This window comes from Saccoglossus kowalevskii, chromosome 6 (assembly GCF_978046115.1).
Source record: "Saccoglossus kowalevskii chromosome 6, keSacKowa6.1, whole genome shotgun sequence".
Lineage (NCBI taxonomy): Eukaryota > Metazoa > Hemichordata > Enteropneusta > Harrimaniidae > Saccoglossus > Saccoglossus kowalevskii.
This window is the reverse complement of record NC_140646.1, coordinates 29,310,695-29,337,764: the sequence shown is the minus strand read 5'-3', so window position 1 is coordinate 29,337,764 and position 27,070 is coordinate 29,310,695. Positions and strand designations below refer to the sequence as shown.

Here is a 27,070-nt window from a genome sequence, read left to right as displayed (position 1 = left end):
GAGTTCACATCGGCGATTAGGTAGTATTTAGTAGACACAATATTACCAACACTGTACAATAGCATATAAATAAATACACGTGGATAGGGGCCTAGGTAAAGGCGATTTCTTTTTTTTACTCGTCATTAAAAAAAAACGAGTCGTCAAAATGGCGTGATTTCTTTGAAAGTTATTATTCATTACAGATTTGTACTGGCAAAATGAGTGCGCCCAAAGGCCCTTCCAGCCAAATAAAGTTGCGTCATTTGTTATTTTTTTGCGGGAATGACGCAAGGGCGCGGCCTCGGCACAACACTGCCCTCCTATCAATTGTTCAACATTGTGTATTTCCATAATCATTGGCAGAGTTGTCTGTTATGATATTATTGATATCTTTTTTTGCCAATGTTGATCTTCTCTTGTAAATAAATAGTACTTGCATTAACACTATTACACTCAAAGATGTACTTAAAGTCATTATGTTCTGTTATTATTGCAAGTTTGCCGTTTATGCCTATAATGTTCAAAGCAAAAATGAAAATTTTTGAGGTTATCCTGTTTGTGCCTAAAATTTGTTTCACTCGTCCCTAAAGCTTTCATGCTAATTCTTATAAAATTCATATGAAGTTCTGTAGACAGATTGATCATGATGTATGTTCGATTTGATCAAATTTTGCTTTTAATCCATCCATGTAAGTGTAGTGTCTTATTTAATTAAAATTATTTTGTTTTCTGACTACTCATGGAAAAAGATACTGTTGCATTGTGGGAATATACCAACTATATTTGTGTACCAGTAGAGGTATTGATTCATTGATTGAGTGGGCCAAAATATTTCTTCACAATGTCAGTACATCTGCAACCATTATTGAGATAGGCGTAACCGTGCCCCGAGCAACCAATTTTAAACCTTGTATTTCCTTAAACTAACAACCAATTTAGGTCATCCTTAGATTATGCTTTCATTTTAATGGCATTTTTCATGTGGAAAACCACACATAAGACATCTCTTTAGTGAACTGGCAACATGGTACATGTATGTATAATACATGTATGCTGATAAGTCTTTGTAAGCATTCGTTGATAGTTTTAAAATGATGATTTTTACATGTATTTTGGAACAGCATTGGTCATATCTTTATTGTCCATCAATTGAGTTTTAAGTCAATTTATTTATTCCATTCATTTCTTTACATCCCATGACATCTTTTTTTTTGTATTGCACACTTTGAAAAATACCTACAATGTGTACTTGTCTATGTATTTTGTCTACATGCTGATGTTGGTTGATCCATATGTTTTTCGTGTTATTGATAAAAAAGAATATAAGTTATGTAGGGGATGAATCTATTTATCGATGTAACAGATTTCTAAGAAGCTCTGTTTATGAAATATTTTATTCACCTGTGAAGTACAGGACATTATGTTAACCCTATGGGTACCTAAGCCAACTTTTGTTACCATTCACATCATATTTTTAGCTCCGCTGTTGACTTTGTCGAGCGGAGCTTATCATATGAGTGATTGTCCGTCTCCGTCGTCCGTGTCAATGTTTTACTTTTTCGACTTCTTCTTGAAAACTACAAGCCTGAATGCTTTGATACTTGGTGTATATTTACCTTGGGTAGACCTCTCTCAGATTTGTTCATTTCATGATGATATCTTCAATTCTCTAATTTTGGTGAATATATTTTTGTCAATTTTGGTGAAAAGTGATATTTTCGACTTCTTGTTAAAAACCGCAAGTCCAATTGCTTTCATATTACATATATAGGTACTACATGTGGACCTCTCTCAGATTTGTTCATTTTGTAATGATATCTTTAATTCTCTAATTTTGGTGAATATTTTTGTCATTTTTGGTAAAAAGTGATATTTTCGACTTCTTGTTAAAAACCGCAAGTCCAATTGCTTTGATATTACATATATAGGTACTACATGTGGACCTCTCTCAGATTTGTTCATTTTGTAATGATATCTTTAATTCTCTAATTTTAGTGAATATTTCTGTCATTTTTGGTAAAAAGTGATATTTTCGACTTCTTATTAAAAACCGCAAGTCCAATTGCTTTGATATTACATATATAGGTACTACATGTGGACCACTTACAGATTTGTTCATTTCATGATGATATCTTCAATTTTCTATTTTTGCTTAATATTTTTGTCATTTTTGGTAAAATTAATATTTTCGACTTCTTGTTGAAAACCGCAAGTCCGATTGCTTTGATACTATACATATTGTTCATTTTCTAATGATATCTTCCGTTCTTTTATTGAAATGTGCATTGCTAACAGCGAAGCTATCTCAGCCGACTGGCTGCTTGTTTTCATATTTTTCCCAAAATTTTGATTAAGAATTTTATGCAATAGCAAATTACAACCATTTGGTCCAACAGTATCCAAAAAAAAAATTGTGAAAAAGTATGTTAAAATGTGCAGTCAAAAAAATATGGCGTAAAAAGGTTAAAAATGATCATAATTTAAGCCATGCCTTTCAGTTCTTCTTTCTTGTAACCCATGTATCATAACTATAGAACAGGTATATTTTCTGTACATTTGTTAACAGTACTATTGTACTGTGTAATTACATAAATGATACAGGTATTGAATGCCTACCATGAGTGTATGCATATGGTGTTTTGTGAAATATTATAGTTTCTACTGCTGCTGTACTACGGTACTTGTAGACATTACATTTCTACTGAATTGTTATGTTCCATGCATTATAGTCCTTACTGTGACATTGAGCTGGTATTGTATGGGACATTTATAGCTGTTCCCTGGGTGAGTTGGTATTTATAATTACCCCCAATAGTGTGAGCAATCATTTTTACCATTTTGTGAAAATCATCTTATAAATTCATAAAATTCTAATTACATAGAATATTATTAATTCACTCATGCATGTTCTGTATTTTATTTTATCATTAGAATATCTGCATTTTAAATTAATCTAAAAGATGACTTCATGCAGTAAAAGTTTGTATTGCAGTAAGGTGTAATTTTTCCTGAAATAGCTTTATAGAATTGGTGAAATTACAGGGTTGTTGAGTTAGCTAAAATAACATGCCAGCTAAAAATACATGTTTTATAATATGCTTTTGGTATTTCAGTACTCCGGTGTGAGCACAGTACCCCCCAGTGTGAGCACTTTTGTAGTTAGCATTGGATGCACACAATTAGAGGTTAGTATTATTCTCAGACACAGAGCTACAAATGTATGTCACAGAACATTTTTATTTAGCTTCGATATGCACCACTGTACCATGTATTTCTATGGGCTGGGTGTGAGGTGCTGTGGAACGCCGGTTGAGCAGCCGGTGAAAATAGCTCAAGTCAAGCACAACCTCAACTTTGAGGTAATCCTGAACAACCATATTTGTACATGTTGCACATAGAAGGATTCTTGTTACACTGTTCAGGAGAGTCTCAACAACTAGCCCAAAGTACTGTTTCCTGAGAGTTATTTTGTGATGATACTAGTCAGAAGGCACTTATTCCTACAATAGAAATAATATTAATATAATAATTATGTTACTTTGCTTGTGAATCATTTGCTAACATATTTTTTTAAATAACGAGTCTTATTGCCTTTGCCTTTCAAGCAAAAAAAGTATGATGCCAAAAATGGGATAGGTTATTTATTAGAGGTGCCTTGGGAACCCAAATTTGTGACGTGAATCACTCCGGCGATGAAATATCAGTGATACCTGTAATAACCACCGTCTCTGTGTGATAACATTAGGGTTAGAGACTATTTGCCTCAGCAATAAAACACAATGTAATGCAATATCGTGACCAATCTTCCATGTTTATTTTGTGATATGAATCATTCAGCCCAGCGCTTAGATTTAGCGTGAATGCCTATTTATTATAGACGCCCAGGGATTCAAAATTTAGCGTGAATGCCTTTCCAAGCAAAAAAGGTAGAGGTAAAAAAATAAAAAATTTAGCCCAATCATCAATTTTTGGGGCGATATATCATTGATTCAGCGCAGCAGTAATATACCCTATTTATAAGAGGCGCTCAGGAACCAAAATTTGAGACTTGGATTACTTGGACGACAATAATAACCAAGAGGTGAGAGACTACTTACTGCGGCGATAGCTACAGCATTATTTGCGACCCCAATCATATTTCAATTTTAGTAAGCAAGGGTAAAAACAGTGTTTATGCTATGAGAAAGTGCAGATCTTGAACGTTCTTTAGTGCAAATACATTTTTTTATTGCCTGGCATGGTAATTTAAGGCAAGTGAATTCCCCTACTAAGGTTTATATATGGTAGTTGTCTTCAATATGGCGACAAAGGCCAAAAGCATTGTTATGTTAATTTGACTTCTGGTATGTTAGTTGAAAGATTTTCCAAATTTTCTTGGCGATAGCTACGTGAATTAGAACCAATACGTTATCGGCAAGACACAGAAGACGGCAGTTACAACCATCGAAACATAATTGAAGGCAAATAAACATGTGAAGTAAAAAAGACTGTTTCGAGTGGTAGCGTAAAATAGGGGGCTCAACCATTGTTGACTTTTGAGGGGAATGGAAATCAGTCGATTTGAGGGTATCATAATAAGTGAGGGAGCAAATAGTTTTTATGCTATGAAAAAGTGAAGACGTACTTTTTGTACTTTAGTACAACGTCATTTTTGTTTGATTACCTAACGCTTTTAGGTTCATGTGCTGCAAGTTACAGAGCACATAGCTAAGCGGCCGTCCCTCAGCAAGGCATTTTCCGTGACAAACTCGCGAAACTATCCATTTTTACGCAATCTAGGAAGTTCGAATTGCTAGACGAAGTACAGAACGACAAAGCTGAAATATTCAAGAACCAACACATACCAAAAATTATATCTCAAAAGTGAATATTCGTGGTGTATTTTATTACTACTCTAAATATCCAAACATATTTTAGTATAAGGTAGTAATTAACTGAAGAGTATTCAATCATTACTATCGTTTCAGTCATTCTTTGAACGATTAAGTTTAACTAAATATTGCTACACTACAGCAAGTTATTATCAACATTGTCGATAAATGTACAGCAATTGCTTTCAATGTTGTTGAAGTTGTTTTGCTACAATCAAGTTTGTTTTGATACATTCGCGACGCACCCCGACTTCAAGTCGCCGCTCCACTGTCCAATCACGCACTCGTTGACTGTGACTGTCACATTCACAGAGCAGTAAACAGGGATTCCCGATTCCACCTGCGATTCGCGAAAAGATAGTTGAGCTGTATTTAGAAGAATATCTTTTGCTGACATAGCGAAAAGGGTTGGTGTGACGAAATCTACTGTGTATAATATATGCAAAAAATTGTGCGAGTCCATAGAGGATCTAGCAACCGCGTGTGTGTCCAAGTGAAAGTCTAGTTTTATTCACTTTGATATTTTACCGGCTTCCAGGGGTGGATCTAGGATTCTGGAATAAGGGGGCCGATAAGTTGGCCGAAGGCAAAGTTCACGAGCGCCGATGGCGTGAAGCCCTGTTGGTTGTTAAAAATAGGGGCGGCGGCCTCCTTGGCTCCCTAAATCCGCTCGTGGCTTCAGTAGATAAGCCGGCAGTCCGTCACATGGTTGGTTTTTATTCTGTTTCATCATAGGTGATGACCCATCCAGAATGAATAGTTTTGCCTTTATTATGCCTCCTGGTGTAGTTGAACGAACTGAAGATTGTCGATGACCAACTGTTTGAATCGATGGTTTGTCGGTAAATCCAATTTCTGATTTTCTTCGTTCATAATTTGAACGCAAAGTGCGTTCATTCGCTGTAAAAAAAGGTGTCTCGCTAGTTAGGCAGTCGATAAAACTGTTGTAATGTAAGTCATTACTATGAAACTCAGCTTGTGATATATATATATTGGTATAATTCTTGTATCCAGATAATAAATAAACTCTACTTTGAATAAGTATTCTGCCATGACTGTCTGTCCGATCAGGTCCGAGTTGAAATGCGTTGTGGGTCCAATGACGGCGACTAGAAGTCTGGGTGCGTTGCAAATGTATCAAAACAAATTTTATTGTTGTAAAACAACTTCAACAACATTGGAAGCTTTTACTGTACATTTACCAACAATGTTGATAATAACTTGCTGTAGTGTAGCAATATTTACTTAAACATAATCATTCAAAGAATGACTAAAACGATAGTAATAGATTAATAAATGTATATCTTCATATTGGTATACACAATGTATATGTGTGTGCTGGGTTTAGACCGTCGTGAGACAGGTTAGTTTTACACTACTGATATAGTACTATAAAAGGTAAACAGATGTGTCTAGCTCAGTAGTTAACACATTTTGTATCTGTTTTTATTATGCATTATCCTTAAAAGTTAGAGGGAATGTTAAAACAATTTACTAATTTGCACTGTGTTGAATTAGATGTAGTGGCATATTAATCAATTAAACGAAATTCACATTCATTAAATTTCACTATACGTCTCCAACTTGAGAATATAGCCCATCTATTGTCATGTCCATATGTGGTGTTCACTGGGATTGATGCATACATCAAGGCATACTCATAGGAACACTTGAGAGTAAAATGTTTTGTACTCATGTGTACTGTCTCTTAAGCGTATTACCGTAGTAACAGTGTATCAGTTGAATGGCCAACTTCAGAGTATTATCAGTCTTCTAATCTCTATGGTACATGTACATGTGATTTATTTATTGCATTCTGGACTTGAGTTGTCTTACTCAAAAAGTAGTTCACTTTGGTATACATCAGATGTTGAGATAGTAATGTCTGAAATCATACACAACAAAGGTTCATGTTTAATTAAAGTTGTGTTTATTTGTTTACTGTATTTGCTCTATTAGACACACAAATGAACCAAAAATTATATTGGCTATAGACATCACCAGGAGACTTTTCTGCGCAATGTAGACATGGTAGTGGAACTGTGACTGTAAAATAAACTTCTAAATAATTGTTTTACAAATCCTAAATGATAAATATTATGCTGCATTATTAGAACACTAACAATTTGATTAATTTTTTGTAAATCAATTTCATGACCTGTCATCGTCGCTTACCATGGTATATTTTGATTTTGCTGTTTTGTACATATAAATCTGTATCAAGCAAAATAAAAGAAGAAAATATGTTGTGCAATTAAGTGTTTGATTCATGTTCGATAATAGTATTAATAACTTTATTGCATCTTTTGAAATTCAATGTTTCTATCAGTTAATAGCAATAAAGATTAGTTGTGATAACTACTACTATAAAATAAAAATAAAGAAAGTTGTTAATGGGATAAAGCCTGTGTTACATATCAAATGGCATTTTCATTTCTTGATTGAAATGCATTGTGAATATAGTTGCCAATCTTTTTTATTATTACATCATCTTTTGAAGTCATCAAGAAATTTAATTTCTTGTATGATTTGTTGGCGTATTACTTTATATTGAGAGCATATCATAACAAAGTGCAGTTCATCTTCTATCTCATTCTGTGTATGAATTTTCTAGTTACACTCACTCCAAGATCACACAGGTACATGTACCACCATTCAGGTACTAACACATGCATGCAATTGACTCATAACGATTCCACCAAAATGTTAATTTAAATCAATTTACCCACAGCAGCTACAAATGTGTGGCAGTAATAATAATTTTTGAAGTTGCTTTGTGGCAATGCTTTGATCGTAACCTTGTATCTGTTAATACGAGAAAATGTGCAAGATTGATAGAACTTCAGCGAACACAGTCGCCATTTTGAAAAGTGAAACTTCAGGTCATCTGCCCCATATATTTGGATGCAGTCATTGACCTGATACGTGAATCCAAGTTTTTCATTGATCTTGACCCTGTATCATATTCGATACTACTGGTAAGATCGCAAGCTTCGGTAAAAAAATCGACAGACATTTGTTTTATTCAATCGATCTTCAAATATTCTATGTCTCTCGAACAACAAAATCATGAATTCATTAACATAATAGTAATTCACACACTTGTAAACGTAATAGTTTTACAACTACAAGTTTTATGTTATTCAGTGCATAGCCCTTGTATGGCTTCCTCTTTGTCTGACGTTTGACGTAAGTGTAATTTTACTTCTAGAGAAGTTTAAATGCTAGAAATAGTCAACAGAATGCCAGAAAGTTGGCAGTGCTACAACTTGGAATTTTTTTTTCAATTTTACTTAAAGATTTAAAATATTACTTATTTTGACGATAGAAAAAATGTATGCACTACAAATAAAGCAAATATGGTATAATGTTTGTATGTGAAATGCTACTCCTATTTAAAATTCATTACTTAATAATTGAAAGATGCACCCTGACTCAGATATATTATTTTTAAATTATGACTTCATACGAGATGAGATGAGATGTGATATTTACCGTTAAAATCCTATTATAAACCGCGGTTTATATTACAATATATCAAATAAAAAATTGGGATCAACAGCTCAAGTTTGGGGTGCGGTTTCTATTCCGTACATCCCACATCACTTGCACAAAACAAACAATACACCGTACAATCTTTTGAATATAAGCGTTTAACTCCAATTTAAGATGTCAGGGAAGAGTGACAAGCGTCACGTCACAAAAAAACTGTTCACATGAAAAAAAAAATACTCAGTATATTTAACGTAATATGCATTTTTTTTTTTTATTTTCTTCGTATTCTGACAGGAGTTTCAAATAAAAACAAACATTAATGCATCGCTTAGTAGAAAATGATCATGGTACGGCACTAAAAAAGTACGGTATCGTGGGTACGGTAACGCAATCCGGCCATGAATAACTTACTTGTTTTCGAAGTGTTGAAATTGTTGATTATTACTCAGTAGTGATTATAATAACGCACGAAAAATAAATTCATTGAATTGTTATCAAATGCAAGTAAAATTCAACTTAGTTTCACTGTAAGCGAATTATTTCGGTCACATGTAAACGATCGATGCCATACGACATCCGCCATGTACTCGGTAGTTTGAATGCACATGAGACGTTACTCGACCGGATAGGTCAAGTCGCTAATTAACCAATCAAAATGATGGATGGTGCCCATGTGTTGAAATTACCTTAGTTTATTTAAATGTGTTAATGACAGGTCACTGACTTCATGGTGAACGAAACACGAACGAAGAGATTTACTGATAATGTAGTGCGATCTTTTGGCTTTGATTTCCATGGGAAAACTTTTTTTTTAAATCAAGAAATTAGTTGTTTTCGAAAAATAAACTGAGCATTGAAAAAGCATTTAACAGTTTTTCGGTGATAGCAGCTCATTGTCAAAAACTTGCGACACACAGACGTATTCATAAGGAGTATTGACAAAAGTTGTCGCAAGAACAAAAGCAGTTTCACTGCGTGTGTAAAATCCTAACACAACTGAACAATCAAGAGGTGTGAATATTTTTAGGCACGTTGTCGAAACAAATGAATAGGATTAGGAACAATGTACCAGTTGGTTGAAACAAAGTCAGTCACGGTTTTGTTGAATTAGGGGTGTGGTTAGTAATAGGTACTTTTCATGTTTTCAATTTTTGTTGAGAAGCCGAAATCGGGGGGGCGGTTACTATTAGGTATGCGGTTTATAATAGGATTTTAACAGTACTTCAATATTAAATTAAGCAGCTATATGGTAATGCTTCAATCTTCCCTAGTGGAGTAAGTTATTTAAGAAATTCTTATTCTATTATTATTAAGTTATTAATATGATTCAATATTCACTTGACAGGTCAACTATGCTTATTGATTGTGGTGAGATAGTAAAAGTGCATATTTTTAATACAGATACAAAAATTATGTTATCAATAACGATGCAATGCAAATATGTTCAAACACTTCAAAACATTTGACCAGTGATGGGGTAATTATTCTCTAGAGTAAACTGGAATTCATTTTGAATTTGGGACAAAAAAAATTTGACTTGAATATAAAAGCCAAGACGATGAGTGTTCCAAAAGGTGTGGCTTGTATTGTGTTTTCACATTAAACATTACACAGATGGGTATTTTTGTTAGGTCTAATGTAAACAAGTTGATGAAGAAGTGACTGGATTATCACCAAATTTTATATTAATTATTCACTGGTTTTTAATTAATAGTGAAATTAAATGCCAGTAAATATATGGTTTTTACAGTATCTAAATGTAATGTGTCTAGACAATAAAGAAAGTAAAACTTACTGTGCAGATACTCTCATCCCAAAATGTACAGTGGGAATACATAGGATGTTTAAAGATAAATTGAACCACTTAAGGTAGAAGCCTAGTCATAATTTTTGACAAAATTGGTCATAAATCGCATGACAATGTTCATTAGTTTATTATGTACAATCATGAAGCTAATGTCTCATGGTACAATGAAATAGCATTATTTTGTGTGTTACAGTTTTGCTTTTTGAGAAACCTGTCCTAATATTTCTCGAAAATTGCTATTTTTAGAACAATTCCATAGAACACAATGTTAAATAAAAAATTGCCTTTTTTTGACACTTTTTAAAACCTAGATTTTTTAAATAATTCAGAACAACGAAAGTACTCCATCATTAACAATATATGATTTTTTTCAGCCTATGTCACCAGGCTAGATTTTGAGATATTGCATAATATCTCTGCCATAGAAACCTGTCGTAAAAGTGTTATATTAGTGTCAAAATGGCGACTTTCCACTAAAATACAATCATCAATTTCTCGAAAAAAAGGCTGGTGACTCCCAACTTTTTTTACATCAATATCCTTATATTGCCTTGGAGTACAATTTATTGCAAAATGAATAAATTCTGGGTTTTTTAATTTGTGAGTAGGCTTCTACCTTAACATTTGGTTCTCTTAAGCACACATATATGTATATGCATATTGTATTACTCATCAAAAACTATATTTGTCAGAGTATCCTGCCTTATTACAAAATGCAAACTCCATATCAGGAACAATGTTATTTTCAAGATGGTGATTGCGCGACTAAAATGCATTGTTTCGCAAAACTTAAAGTTGCACTATTGTTTTCCACTTCTCTTATCACACCTTGTGCTTCATAGATGTATAATTACTTTAAAATTGTGTTGGTCTATTAAATAATTTATAAATCATTTTATTGAGTAATATACATGTAACTGGCTAATATGATACTTCATTATTTTTAATGAAAATATGCTCAACAAACAGGAATATTGAAACATATTGTGTAATATTTTGTGCTTTATTACAAAACAAATTACAGAATATAATGAATCAATTTACTGTCAGTTTTTCATCATTTTTTTTACCAGCCTGTCCAGCAATTACTGAGACTGATGAAATATTTCATTAGATTGAGAATTACATGTAATATCATTGTTGTTGAAACCAATCACTGATGGTGTAGTGATTATTGCTGCAGGGTATGATCAGAATTTCCTTAGTTCATCTAGAGCACAATGGTGTCATCTGTTCTCCTGTGCGTATTTGAATTTTGCGGATTTAAATGGGTAGTTCAAATTCACTGGATAATTAAGGTTATTCACTTTACTGCTTAGAAAAAACTGATACGTGCTTGTGATTAAATCTGCTGGATACTTCATTAAGTTGCCTTACTAATGGCTGAATGTTTTATGTCGCAAAATACTAATTAGGGAAGTAAAATAACTACATTGTTGAGGTCATATCCTCATGTTGAGTCTAATTTGTTGTATTCTTAAACTTTAAAAGATAATTTACATATGTAATGTAAAGTAACTTGTATGTTACTGGTGTTGTGGCATCACATATTTAATATGTTATATCTAATTTGTTCCCAGTTATTTTAATCGCTTTTGGTATTTTTTCTGTAAATTACAAGTTATTTTTCCTAACCGTTCAGAATTTAGTATTGCACTGATTGCAGAGGCCCATGGCAAGTAAGCAGGAGTATTTTGAGGAAGGTGACAAAAGATGTCAATAGTGGTGGAAGGGTTAAACACACATGGCCCTACATGTATAATTACCAGGGGTATATTCAATTTCCTGACAACAGTTTACTAATTCTTTCCTATTCAAATACGCATGTATGTAAACTGGAAAAACTAAAATTTTTATTTATGCTAGATCACTGATCCAGATGTTCAGCATAATTGTTGATTTCCTTGCTTATTCTGTAGTGAAATGTCATTGTAGCCATTGTTCCGTATAATTTTTGGTCCAAATAGTTGTCCTAGGCTTTGTCTGGTGCTACACACAACAACATCAGTGTAATAGGTTGTACCATAATGTCATGGAGCAAAATAGTAAAACAGGCAAATGGTCAGGTTAGCTGAGACTGTTTACATGAAATAATTTAGCATTGGCTGAAACAAAATACATACATGAGGCAACTGATATTCAGATACTTGTTCCAACCTTGAATAAGTTTATTTCATGTCATCAGCTGCTTTGGTAACATTTTCATGATTGTCTACCACAAGCATAATGTACTCTGATACCTTGAGATTCACCTCTCACAAATGCACTTCAACATTACATCAACTGTTTCTCGGGCATACTTAGTATTAACATCACTCATGAGAGAGGTGATTGATGCACATCTTTTTATTCAAAATGGCTGGCTTGTTTATTTTAAGACGATGTAACGACCTAATTAGTCTTGGTATTAAATACATTCATAAATAATAATTACATAATTTGCATAATACCCGGTAATTTACTATTTGGTTTTATCATTACATTCTAATGAAACTTGTTACATATGTGCCTGTGGGACAATGCACAGATCTGCTTAATTTCAGGTTGAAACCATGCATAATAATTACCTAATTTGCATAATATATATCAATAAGCAATTAAAACTTGGTATGTAAGTGCCTGGGGACAATGCTAAAGATTGGTTTAGGATTGTAATTTAAGCATACTAATTGTCTAATATGCATAATCATCACATTTCATGGAAATTTGGTACATGCTCTGGGTTAATCAACAAACATGATTAGTTTAATGTTGAAAACTATACCTCCATTACTCTTAACACACAGGAGTTCTTTCTAAGCTTTCTTTGATATGATATTATTCAAATGATCTGAAATACAATAAAAGGAGATAGAGCATTTGACATCATGGCTGTGTATGACAGAATATTCCAATTTTGCACAATATGTTTAGCTCCACTGTCGACTTCGTCGAGCGGAGCATATCATATGAGTGATTGTCCGTCGTCATCCGTTTCAATGTTTTACTTTTTCGACTTCTTCTTGAAAACTAAAAGCCTGAATGCTTTGATACTTGGTGTATATGTACCTTGGGTAGACCTCTTAGATTTGTTCATTTCATGATGATATCTTCAATTCTCTAATTTTGGTGAATATTTTTGTCATTTTTGGTAAAAAGTGATATTTTCCAATATTGTTGAAAACCGCAAGTCTGATTGCTTTGATACTATACATATTGTTCATTTTCTAATGATATCTTCTGTTCTTTAATTGCAATGTGCATTGCTAACAGCGGAGCTATCTCAGCCGAGAGGCTGCTTGTTTGAATTATTGTTATATTAATTTGACTGTTTCTGGTAGTTTCAGATGTTGGCTTACAAAACTTGGATTATATAAAGTCGTATATATGTGAGACCTTACTTCAAATTCACCCAACCTCAACTTCTCCCATGTTTAGTGGTGATTTGTCATGGATTGTGAAAGGCCAAGGTTTGAATTGTCTTCAAAATTAGTTATTATTAATAACTATAATATTGATAAAATTATGTTATCAATGCATCTCCCAAACCGTAACTATATTGAAAATGACTATTTTTTAATCGCAATAGGATAAACTAATTGGTTCAAGCATGGTGATCAGTTGTCAGTTATACTCACAAACTAAGATCTCTTGGTTAGTTTTTAGCCTTTAAATACTGCGAAATAGATACATGGTATAAATAAGATACCAAGCTTGTTACACACAGTATCAGACTTATTTAACTCGTTAAATAAATCTGATATTGTAGGATCATTCATAAAATATCCTATGTTTAAGGTCATTCATTTTTTTTCAAAGACGTGGACTGTGACATTTATGTCTTCTTTGAATGTATTATAAAATCCCATTCAGATTTAAAAGAAAACCTACCTATACATGTATGTTGGAATATCAGGCACTTTTTTCACAACATTTTTTGAAATGCTCACAGACTCTATATCCTTGTTTCCTGACACACACTCTGCTAAACCTCATTTGTTTGATTTGAATTGGCAGATATTTTGCAAAATGAAAGAATATTCAATAGCAGCCTTTACGAGGACTGGCTCCTATTAAGTTCTTAGAAACTTCACATGGTTTTGTGACCAAAGGTAGCAAGAATGGTGTGATGATTTTTTTGAATAAATAATTCTCTGTCTGTTATCTCATTTCAAAACCTTCATTTTCCATATGTTTTAGAAAGCCTGGATATAAATAATTGCATCAAACATACTAATCTTGTCAAACCCCCGATTTTCAAAAACATGCAACTGTGTTCAGAGCAGACTGTTTTAAGAATCTGTTTTTAAAACATTTACAAAAAAGTGTTTCCTTGATTGGCTATTATTTCATGATAAAGCATTGTATTTCAGAAGCCAGACATATTCACCTCTCACATTGTCTTGTAAATTGCCTGATTATTAACATTTTTAACATGTGGCACTGATTAGATCACGTATTAGATCAGGGGTGTACCCAGCGAGATCAAGAAAAGAAAACATAGGGAAACTGTAGTGGTTTCTTAACAGCGATGTATTATTAAAACTACCTATGAATAGTATAATTTATTCATCAGTGCTACTGTACAACATATGTTGTAAAGGAAATTATTTCCTACTAAATGATGCAAATTGTTTAAAAACCATTGCTATGTAAATATACCAATCAAGGAATAATCCATTGGCAAACATTACTGTTCTGCAGTATTTACTGGCTGTCTACAAAGACTTACAGTTAAAGTACAGCTGATATGACACAATAAACAGTTAAATATGCATTTCATCTGAGCCTTCCCAAATACAAACATTAGGTGAAACATATCAGTGCTAGTTTGTTTTAATCATTTTAATTAGCTACAATAATTCATCTAAGTTTGAAGAGGCATTTTCATGTGTTTATAAAAAAAAAAAAACAGGGAGAAAAAATGTTTTTTTTTTCACTACCATAATATAAGGTTATTTAGTGTATACCTGTTCTTGAAAATACAGATGAACAAAATTGAAATTTATATATATATATATATATAGTTTGCATTTTAAGTGTGTTTTCAATTTGGTATGCTTTACTTTAAAACATGACAGATTCCAAGGACGTTACCTGGGGTAACTGTGTAAATATATCCCTATCCATGTCCTTGTAAAATGTTAAATTAATTGTTAAATAAAAGCAATAACTTTCATACACCAAGCGTATTTTTGAAGAACCTTGACTTGTCTATCACTTCCAATAAATCCTATAATATCAGTGATGTCCCTGGCCCATTTTTAAAAACAGACCAGGTCGTCTGTCTTTATATTTAAGTTCAAGGACATTCAAAAAAATTAAAACTATGATACTATATTTATAATCTCAGTGCTTGTATATTTTCTGATATAGGAATATGTTCACCTAAACACATTTCCCCTCAGGAGATATAGCAGTTCTTGAGTTATTGACTGGGCTAACTTCATTTTATACCGTGTCTCAGACAATAATGTTTCTCATTATTTCCGCACACCTTAAATGCATATTTCAACCTAATACATTAATTAGTCTTCAGTTTTAGAGGATGCAGACTGGTAAAGCTGAGTGGGAGAGGTGTGATATTTAATTCTCTAGCAATTATATTATTATTTGTATATTAAACTTCAATTTTTAATATTCAATATTGTGAATGACTTCTTGACTATTGGCATGTTGTTGGCAACCATAAAACATACTCATAGCAAACAATACAAATTATGAACAAGTCAAAAGCAAATCACATTGGCGATTGTGCTTTTTATAAGGCATGAATATGTTTTGTCATACTTTATAGATTTCAGCCTTAGGTTGGTTGTTAAAGCTTATCATGTGACGTAAATGAAATCCTCTAATACGTTAGACATAGATTAGTATAGAACTGAACAACAACTATTTGTATACTAGAAGTACATGTATGCTTCTATAATACTACATGCATTATTTATTGTTCACTTTGATCTAGTAGTAGTACTATTAAGAATGTATGAATGGGTTGGAAATTGTATATAACTATACATGTCTTATTTTTTCTTGGAAATTCTTGCAATAAATAAGGATTATTTTAATTTATTTTTTGAGTAATATCTTGGCATTATTTTACATAGAGTTTGAATTTTGACAATTTTAACAACCAGATCAGTAATGTTTGTGGCTAAACTGGTATTACCAGGTATACAATGTACGTTTATGTATTTGTGGGGGCATCAACTATGTGAAAACTTATCTCAGGGATTTCCTCAGATGTGATCTTGCATATCTCTATTTTGCTACGAATTATTTTGTAAAGAATGACATGACATGACTTTTACTACTGGATGAGCATGGAAATAAGAGTACCAGTCAAGATTACATGCTTTTTTATCATTCACACTGGCAAGCAGTGATTTGGAATGTAGTAGTTAATAATTGGTATGAAGATACAATTTGATTTGCCAATTTATGTACAGAAAGCTATGATTACGGTACATGAAGTAAATAGATTATTACATTCTAAATGTAAAGTAATTGTATACCATATTGTATTCATGGAGTGCTCTAAAATAAGCAACATACATGTAGCTTCACTTGTGTAATGATGAATACCTTGTTCATGCATACCCCGGTAACATGTTTCAAAATTTGAACATCCAGGGTATGTTCTAGTCCAGGAATAGTTGATCTGCACCTTTGCTTATCTGTTTTTCAAAGAAGTTCTCAATTTCGGTGGGATTTGATTTTTCTGTGATTGTTTTTACAAAATAAAATGGCACATGCTTTTCTGAACTGAATAGTTCAATATATTCTTAGTAATTTAGCTAGATTAAAGTTAATGAAAAATTAACGTAAATAATGTGATAATTTAGGTAAGGAAAAAAATTTATTAAATTATGCAAAAATATATCCATGTAACTTGTAAAAGGAGATATGACAGAGGTGTGTATGATAATAAGGCCATTATGATAATGATTCTTTTAACCTACACACCATTTGCAATGTATCTCTAGTCGTATTATGGCATTATCGAATTATAAGCATGCATTTTTTTGAGCTGCATAAAATGTAGTACACAAACATGGAATTGCAGAGCAACCAGCAGTTCAACTAACTATTTAGTATGTACAGACTAAAAGCCAATAAGTAATTTAGTTCATATTCAAATGATTCTATTATTGTATTTGACAACACTTATTAATAATAATTCTTCTGGCTTAGTTTGAATTTTACGAGAAATAAAATAAGTGGGAGTAGCTTTTACCTGCCAGAATTCAGTGTTTATTGTGCAGACTAAAGAACATAACCTTTTATGTGTTGTAGTGGTTTTTTCCAATGTGTTAAAATTTATAGTATGTATTGTTCATTTCAGAAATAGGACAGTTGAAATCCAGTTTATTGGTTCAGACATACTCTTGAGAGTTTTGTTTGTTTTTACATACTTTCCACCAACATGTTGCCCTGTTACTGGATTATTATGCAGATGACAGACATCTTTCCTAAAACATGATGTGGGCAGCATTTGTAGTATACATTTACCGTTCACAACCTGAGTGTCATTGACTTTGAATTCCTTCTTAGATTCTAAATGGTTTTTAATCCACTTGAACAGCATGGACAAAAGTGGCTGAAGTGTTAGCATTATTATTCAGTAAAGTGCACAGTAGTCTGATTACGCTGTTTGTACATGTACATGTATGTGTGCTCGTGTCTTCTAGTCTTGCCTCAATCAAGTTTGGTACACAGTTGATTTGAGATGATGTGCAAGCCTAATTAGTATATTAATTAACCAATTTGAATAACAATTTCATCATTTACATCTCAATAAGCCTATGCTTGAAATTTTGATAAATTCATTGCAACAGTACCAAAACATGTAGCTTATAAACATTATTATTTTCACCTGAAATCTTTACTGGGAATGTAGTAAAAGGTCAAGTATAAGCTATCTATTCACTTGAATGTTAAATTGAATTTGTGCATGGTGTACATATTATGGTAGGTTATGACCAGATCTGTATGACATGTATGAATCCTTATAATGTGTTATGAATGTATTACTCGGATAATCTGTACACATGTATTTCATTATAGATAGATAGATAACAGCTTTATTACAACCGTGTAGACAATTTTACATTTCTAATTTGGTGTTTAAAATGTAATAAAGTTAATAATGTATAACTAAAAAAAGTAAGTAGGCGAAAGTTGAGTAAATAAAAAGTTAAGTAAGTGTGACTGAGTGTATTCTTTTGTTTGTTCATTTACTGTTACTCAAGTACACATAGAGGGCTATAATAGTATCTTTATCTTTTGATTGTAAGATATGTTTAAATTGTTTTTCTTTATCCAAATTCAAGAAATTTGCATTTACACTGTTGATAGTGTTTATATGAATTAATATAATGTCTGACATTTTCTATATGGTGTGTGGTTTTAAGTTATTGGATATTTTCTCTTAAGCAGACAAACACTTTTTTAAAGTAGTTGCAGTATCTATAGACATGTCTGGACCAACCATGCTCAAGATTTACACATGCAATGTGTCATGATGGTTGATTTTAGTACCGTATCCATTTTAATGCTAAACATGCACAAAAATCAAGCATCATATCATCTATCCATCAGAAAACATGTACTATATTTGCTCTATAAGAAGCTCATATGCTTGTGTGAATGATAGATGTGTGCCTGTGGTACAAAGTCATATTTAGCTCCGCAGTTGACTTTGACGTCCGTGTCAACTTTTTACTTTTTTGACTTCTTCTTGAAAACTACAATTCTTATTGCTTTGATACTTGGTGTATACGGTATGTACCTTGGGCAGACTTCTCTTAGATTTGTTCATTTCGTGGTGGTATCTTCAATTCTCTAATTTTGATATATATTTTTGGTAAAAAGTGATATTTTCGACTTCTTGTTGAAAACCGCAAGTCCGATTGCTTTGATACTATACATTTGGATACCTCAGATAGACCTCTCTCAGATTTGTTCCTTTTCTAATAATATCTTTTCTCCTTTAATTGAAATGTGCATTGCTAACAGCAGAGCTATTTCAGCTGAGAGGCTGTTTGTTTATAATTCTGTAATAAATCCAATTTTTACTGTACTGAAGATAAGCTTTTAATAGAGCAGTCAGTGTGTTTACTTGCATGTATATTCTTTTCTAATTGTTAGGCATTAATAACTGAGTTGAATAGAGTTTATGTCCTGATATTGACTTGTTTAATATGACCCTGAATATAAGTGATTAGGTAGGAAGTATCAATATTGATTTGGTTGAGTGGCCAGATGTGGGCTTGTCAATAAATTAATTAACTACTTAGATGTCATTCATTTATTTGGATGGGTTGGAATGTTGAAGTGCACCCAGCATATAATTTACATGGTCAGAAAAATGGAAAGATTTTAGATTCTGTAATATCATGTACAATATGTAATAAATTGACTTTATCTACCTGTACAACTGGCTCTTTGTCTCTAAGGTTTCATGAACTACTGACTGTATCAGTAGTAATGAAATACTGGAAATAGGCTTTTTTCTCAAATACATGATGTACATGTAACTTGATTATTGTACTAGTTAACTGCATGTAATACTTTGGGTTAGTTTCATTTCTATCTTAAATTGCTTGTAATAATGGAGTGCATTGCTTGTGTATCTGGATCTCATGGATGACATGCATATCAATTGAGAAAATTTTTAAATAATCAAAAATGAATTTTTGTTCACAATCTTCAAATTGCATAATGTTGCATTTGATCTGTGGCAATTCTGCTTGTTTTTGTGATATTTGCTTCAATTTGCAATTCTTCTTGAAAACTAACAGCTCAATTGCTTTGATACTTGGTATGTAGGTACCTTGATTAGACCTTTGCTAATATTTGTCATTTTCGGTAAAAATGCTATTTTTGACTTTTTCATGAAAAACTACCTGCAAATTTTCTTTGATATGTTATATTTAAGTATGTTGGGTGGATCTCTATCAGATTTGTACATTTCGTGCGGATATCATTTATTCTCTATTTTTGGCAAATATTTTTGTAATTTTTGATAAAAAATTATATTTTCGTATTATTCTTATACACTGCCAATTATATTACGATTAGTTTGATGAAGTTAAGTTTACATCTTAACAGTCAAACCCAAACTATTTTTTTGTTGGTGTGCAGAGCTAAGCTAGGGACTGAACAATAATACAAAGAAATATACACAGGAGCTTGCCAACATGAACATATTTTTACCACAATCCATAGTTATCTGACCATATATAAACCTGGAAGCATGTTTTGCTTACAAAAGGTACTGATAATTTTTCCACTTTTTCAGGGTCGAAGTGGTGGCTTTTCGAGAATAATTGAAACTTGTATATTGAAATGTAACAATTTCTCTATGATGTCAATAAAGAACTATTCTGTTGTATGCTGAATAAAATTTTCAACAATTTGTATGTTTTTTTTAGTTCTAAAAATTACTTTCTATAAATAGATAAGAATTTGGTTGATACGCTCCCAATATTCTGTAGACAGTTACTAGACTGCTGTTGTCACATAGGATCAATATAGTACCATCTAATTTTAGATACTGCTGTTTTCGTTTCAAAGCTACTGTACTGCAGTTGAATGTCTGTATTTATTTCAAGCCCTTTACAACAAGCTTTTAATGACAGACAATTTTCAAGGTTGTTGCCAATTGTAATTAATCAATGTATGTTAGGGATATACTCCAGAGATTGTTCTCAGTAGATGTGGGAATTCCTCTGTAAGTGAAATATTGAATTACAGTAATACTGTCTATGTATACCAACTCAAATTATAATGTGTATTGTATCATCATTTTTGATGATACAGATCCAAATTTATGAACAAGTTTTTTTCCTCTTTAGTTATTATTTATCATATTTCCTTATTATCACATCTTCAGTATCAGTGTACATAAGCTAAAAAAAATGCATTCATTTTATGCTAGGTCATTAAATTTGACTAATTATGATCATAGACACATACACCTCTGTCATTCACATGAGTGCATGCACTACTAATACAGAAAATATTGTGTTTTCAAAAGATGATAACAAGGAAATAAAATAAATTATAGGTATATTTCATCTATTTTATAATCTGTAAATTGTTTCTGTTGAATTTGTTTTGGATTACAAAGACTAGCATTGGATGATGGTTAAGTTTGCAAATTTTACAGGATAGTTATATTTTAAACCAAATAAATAAAGATAATGCATTTCTGATAGCCCAACCGTTCCTAGATTTTTCAGGCCGACCCTGTATCATTTTATGCCCAAACATGAAAATGAGCACTCGTAGGTACACCTTCCAGCTCTACTTGTAATTCTTCATTTTTTAACCAGAATGTCAACCTGTACATGCAAGATGTGGTGTATTTTTGGAAAATACTCCCATATAACAGTATGGGCCAAGCAGCACTGCAGAATAATATTGAAAATAATTAATTTTCATAAAATAAAAAGTTATTCCTACCTTCCTTCCTACCCTACCCTACTTTTGTTTTCAATATTACCAGAAACACATTTAATTTTATTTATTTATTTATTTATTTATTTATTTATTTATTTATTTATTTATTTATTTATTTATTTATTTATTTATTTATTTATTTATTTATTTATTTATTTTTTTATTTTTTTTGTAGCTCAAAATTTCTAAATTTTTGTACTTGAAAAGCTACTACTTCATGATTGCTTTTATACCTTACCCCTTTCCCCAACCCACCTAGCATGAAATATTGTACATACATGTAAGGGGGCATGAGCATGTATTTGTTAAAAACAGTTTAAAGTTTATGGTTATTAAAAATGACACACAGTTAACAAGCATGCTGTCAAAGCTTATCTTAAAGAAAATGTTAGATTACAAAGTTAATTTGTCTTTTTAGTTTCATGTCTAATTCAATATTCACTTTGAATATCTCTGTTTGAAATTAAAAGGCACAACATTTTGATATGGCAAATTGAATGATCCATTCACTGCTGGCATTGTTTTTTTGACTTTTTCACTTTCAACTTTTAGCATTAAAACGAGCAATAGCATCATATCACAGTTTATTCCATAGTTTTGATTATCGTATAGACCTCTTAACACATGCATATTTAGATTTAGTCAACTTCTGTATGTGGTAAATGTATGCCAATGACCAGAGACCCATAGATGTACTGAGAATGTATGTTGATTGACTTTTACAATGTAAGGTGCAGTCATGTAGAAAATTTATATCCATACTGAATTGAGACTATAATTAAGTTTGTTTCATTCCTGAATGTTATGTTTATCTTCTTGTGTCATGTTTGATGGAATAGAATAAAGCACTATTGCAGAGTGTGAATGTTTAAAATAAGGTCACCAAATTTCAGGACCCATATTGGTAAAACTGCAGATAGAAATTATGAAGTAAATATTCAATTATTTTTTGAAGGGTATTAAGCCATTCAGGTGTAAAATCTAGGCAATCACTTCTATGAATTTTGAGCTCTGTCGTCAGATCCTTATGTTGTTACTCTCCCTCAGTGTAAAACCTGTCACACACCACCCTCTACGACCGAAACAAAGTGGCAAGATAATAGGTATTGCCAGAACTTGCAGTGAGTACTGCAGACAGGTAGTACCATGCACAACTTGGCGTGATACTAGTATGTTGTAGCATGGAAGTTATTCGTCGTCTTCCAGTTTCATGTTTCACTCTCTGATTGGTGTACTGTCAAAACTTGATGCAGCTACACATGTAGCATCATGCACATCACCCTAAGCAACTCATCACGGTATGACTCGATAAAACTGAACATGCTCAGAATGATACAAGGGAAAAAAACAATCATCAGAGCAGACACTGACCACCTAATACGACACAACAGTTGGGTCACACGGCATTGTGGTGTGGTGGGCTTAATGTGTATGCGAATGTAGAGCAGAAGATATAGTAGCACATATATTATATGCATAAAAGTCAGTTGGCAGACATGTGTATTGACAAGCAGTAAATGTAGTTTTGTGGATTGTACTTAATTCTGTATTATATTCATTGTTTCTAAAATATACTTCATTAATTTTGACTGTTCATTATCTCATGTCCTGTCTCGAGTCCTGTCTGTTCTAGCCAACTGTTGATGGTCAATAATTGTTTATTCCCTGAAATATCTCTAAGCATATCTGTCTTGATGAACTGAATTGCTCATATTTTTACCATGTCTATATTGTATTTTATTCGTGTAGGATTACAATGGAGGCATCTTATGGAGAGAAGAAAAGGAGCTACGTAAAGCGTTGTATGCATCCTTACAATCCCTGAAACCTCATAGGAAAGGTGATTCGACTACCGGCAGCCTACCAGGAAGCTCATGCTCTACTCCGCCCACTTTCAGACGGTACAAAGAAAGACGTCTCCCAAAGAAGTGCAAAGAAAAAAAGGAAGAAGAAAGGGATAAAGGGTACAGTTCAGATACTACTTTTAATTCTCAGCATAAAACCAGGATTCGAAAGAAGAGAAAAGAAAGCATTTCCAGCAGTTCAGTTAATTCTAACTCTGAAACTGAAGTTGAAGAGCTCCCAAAGCCTAAAAAGTAAGTCTGTGTTAGATTATACTTTCCACAGTGTACAATCTAGAAAATTATACTATGACAGACTGAAGATGACTTATTTGCATACGTAAATAATTTATTGCATTGACACATGACTAATTTGTGTAGTTTATTTGAACGCTCTTGATACTACATGTACACCTGTACTCTGTTGGGTGTCTTATTATTTGTACAATCATAAAATTGAAAAAAAGTGTCAAAATGATTCTTCTAGTTATGCAAAAAATGCCAGGAAAACTCAACTTTAGAAGGTTTATGTAAATTATGTATCAAAGTTTATGTAAATTATTATTTTTGGTTTAATGACTTAACACTTAGCTTGCTGAAGTTCTTTTTTTCCCATTCATTTGGCTGTCTGTGAAGGCTTTCGGTAGGCAATATGTTGATCCATATGCTAGTTTTAAAAAAAAATATTGAGTTGTAGTTTGATGTTATAGGGTTTGTTATTGTGCCTTTGTTATAACTGAAAGCCATTCTTTTCCGTTGATTGCACTATTTGCATGATAGGTGTTTTCACTCTTTTTAAATGTCATTATGCTACTGTTCCACTAATATCATGTATCAACTAACCACATATTTTCAGAAATTAAATAAATACTTGTCATTAATGACATATTTTATTAGTCCCTTACATCCATATGCACCTGTATCTCAGACGTGCCTGGGCAAATGCATAAATTTTGCTTTATGATTGATCAAGGATGGCAGATTGGCTGCTGTTTTAGTGCTAAAATTATCAAAATAAACATTTATGCCCCTATGGAACTGGCTACCATTTATACATGGACATAATTCATTCAAACTTGCTATGTTCATTGAGCATAATGAATCTTGATGCATATCATTTTTTTTTATTTGCAGATCAGCTCCAAAATGGCCAACTGGTGGCCACTTTGTTTTAACATGTTTAGTTCATATCTGACACGCCTTGACTGATGACATTCAAACTTTACATGTACACTGTGCATTATGTCACATGAGCTCATTCCATTAGATGGTTGAATGGTATTATCAAACATGTAGTAATTTTGTTATAGCAAATTCTGTTCCAGGGCTGTCTCTCTTACATGTCTTGATCATACTCATTCAACACAAATACACAAATAAACTGGCTTAATGCGCTGTGTATAAAAGCAATTGATGATACTGAATGTTTGTACATGCCTCGTTACTTCTTACTGACTTCTCCCTCAATTGCTCCCTTTCTCATTGACTGGCTCAATCACTGACTCGTATATCTATTTCACAGACCTCGGGTGCATGCCCAACGTAAGTTTCCGTCGTCTTTGCCGGGTACACCTAATACCACTCCTGTAAAATGCCGAAGAGGTAGCAGCAGCTTACTGACCAAAAAGTGTCCTAAAACTGAAGACTTCTTAACATTCCTTTGCTTAAGAGGTAAGCCTTGCTTTATTAGTCCCCGTTCGGACGAAGTCCGTAAACGGGGACTTATGTTTTGACCTCTGTGTGTCCGTGCGTGGGTCTGTGCGTGCGTCCGGACCTGTATCTTAGAAATGCCTGGACCAATCACAATCAAACTTCACACATACATTATACATAATATCATACATATGCATGTCCATTTGTTTTACGATCTGATTCAAGATGGCCGAATGGCGGCCATTTTTGTGCTAAAAAATCATAAAAATCAAGTATTTCTCGGCTGTTTACAGATGGATTTTGTTCAAACTTGATATATACATTAGACATTGTGCGACCTTGATGCAAATAATTTTGTTTTTCAGATAACATTCAAAATGGCCGACTGGCGGCCATTTTGTTTTAATGAATGGGCTTCTAGACCCATATTTCCAACTTGTTTTGACTGATTATGTTCAAATTTTAAATATTCATTATACATCATGTCATAGATTGACTGGTTTGACGATCCTATTCAAAATGGCCGAATGGTTGTCATTTTTGTGCTAAAAAATCATCAAATATCAAGCATTTCTGGCATTTATGAATGGATTTCGTTCAAACTTGGTACATACATTAGACATTACGGGTTCCTGATGCACGTCATTTTATTTTTCAGATCAGGCTCAAAATGGCTGTCCAGTGGCCATTTTATTTTAATGAATGGGTTTCCAGACCCATATGTCTGACTTGTTTTGACTGATTATGTTCAAATTTTTAATATTCATTATACATCATGTCACAGATATACGGATATATTGGTTTGACGATTCTTTTCAAAGTGGCCTAATGGTGGCTATTTTTGTGCTTTTAGAGCCATATCTCTGACATGCTTTGACTGTCTATGTTCAAATTTCATATATTCATTATACATATATTCATAATGGCTGATTTTGTTTTAATTAATGCTGTTCTAGAGCAACATCTCTCAATACTCATTTGACGATCAGATACAAATGTCAATCATTTAAATGTTAAACAATCATCATATTCCTGACATGTTTATATTCCAGCTATATTACTATAAACAAAACTTTATGTCTTAAATTTGATAACTAACGGGGACTGTGCCATGTATGGCTTGTTTAAATTCTTCTAAACTTGAAAAATAGTCAGACCCAGAGATGATCTTAAAATGACACTGTTATTCTATACAACAGTGGGACAAGTTAGTGTTTTAACGTAAGTCTAAAAAGGCCTTGTTGTAGTTGGGGTCTATCAATAAAATGTCTACATCTATCCTATCAGGCACACCAGTGCTTCCGACAACTATGGAAATATTTGGTGCTCCACCATCTCCCGAAAAGCTGCGTGATGAAAAAGAGCACAAACACATTAGTCATGATAGTGCTACTGCCAATACTAGTACTGCTTCAGTCACTGCAGTAGATAATGAAGACTCAGGAGTTTCCATGGATAGAAGTAGTACAGTATCACATGATGGTGCTAATTCACCAGTTAGTAGTATCACAGAATTAATAACAGATGAAAGTACAAATGAAAGTCTACAAGATGCAAATGCCACTACCAATGCAAAGGTAAGGATTTTGGTCCACTACTTTAATTTTAACATATATTAAGACTTTTTAGTCCCCGCTTGGATGCAGTCCGAAAACTTATGGATTGACCTTATGGATTGACCTTATGGATTGACTTTATGGATTGACCTTGGTGTATGTGTTCGTTTGTGCTTCTGCCTCTGTATCTTAGACATGCCTGGACCAATCACAATCAAACTTAACACATACATAATATTATACATATGCACATCAATTTGTTTCATGATCTAATTCAAGATGGTCGAATGGCTGCCAATTTTTTGCTAAAAAATCATCAAAAGCAAGCATTCATGAGTGGATTTTGTTCAAACACTGTACATTATGGGACCTTGATGCATGTCATTTAAAATGGCCGACTGACGGCCATTTTGTTTTAAT

At 32.8% G+C, this 27,070-nt stretch overlaps 1 protein-coding gene across 2 annotated transcripts in view; it reads left to right on the top strand.

Annotated features, from left to right (window-relative positions):
- The window catches only part of LOC102803404 (protein Jumonji-like), a 57,557-nt gene that overhangs the window by 9,152 nt on the left and 21,335 nt on the right, over positions 1-27,070 (top strand). For both annotated transcript variants that reach the window (XM_085500333.1, XM_085500332.1), the window contains exons 2-4: positions 23,350-23,696; positions 24,964-25,112; positions 26,382-26,671. In XM_085500333.1, coding sequence (XP_085356459.1) covers positions 23,350-23,696; positions 24,964-25,112; positions 26,382-26,671 — 786 coding nt within the window. The remainder of the gene's footprint in view (positions 1-23,349; positions 23,697-24,963; positions 25,113-26,381; positions 26,672-27,070) is intronic.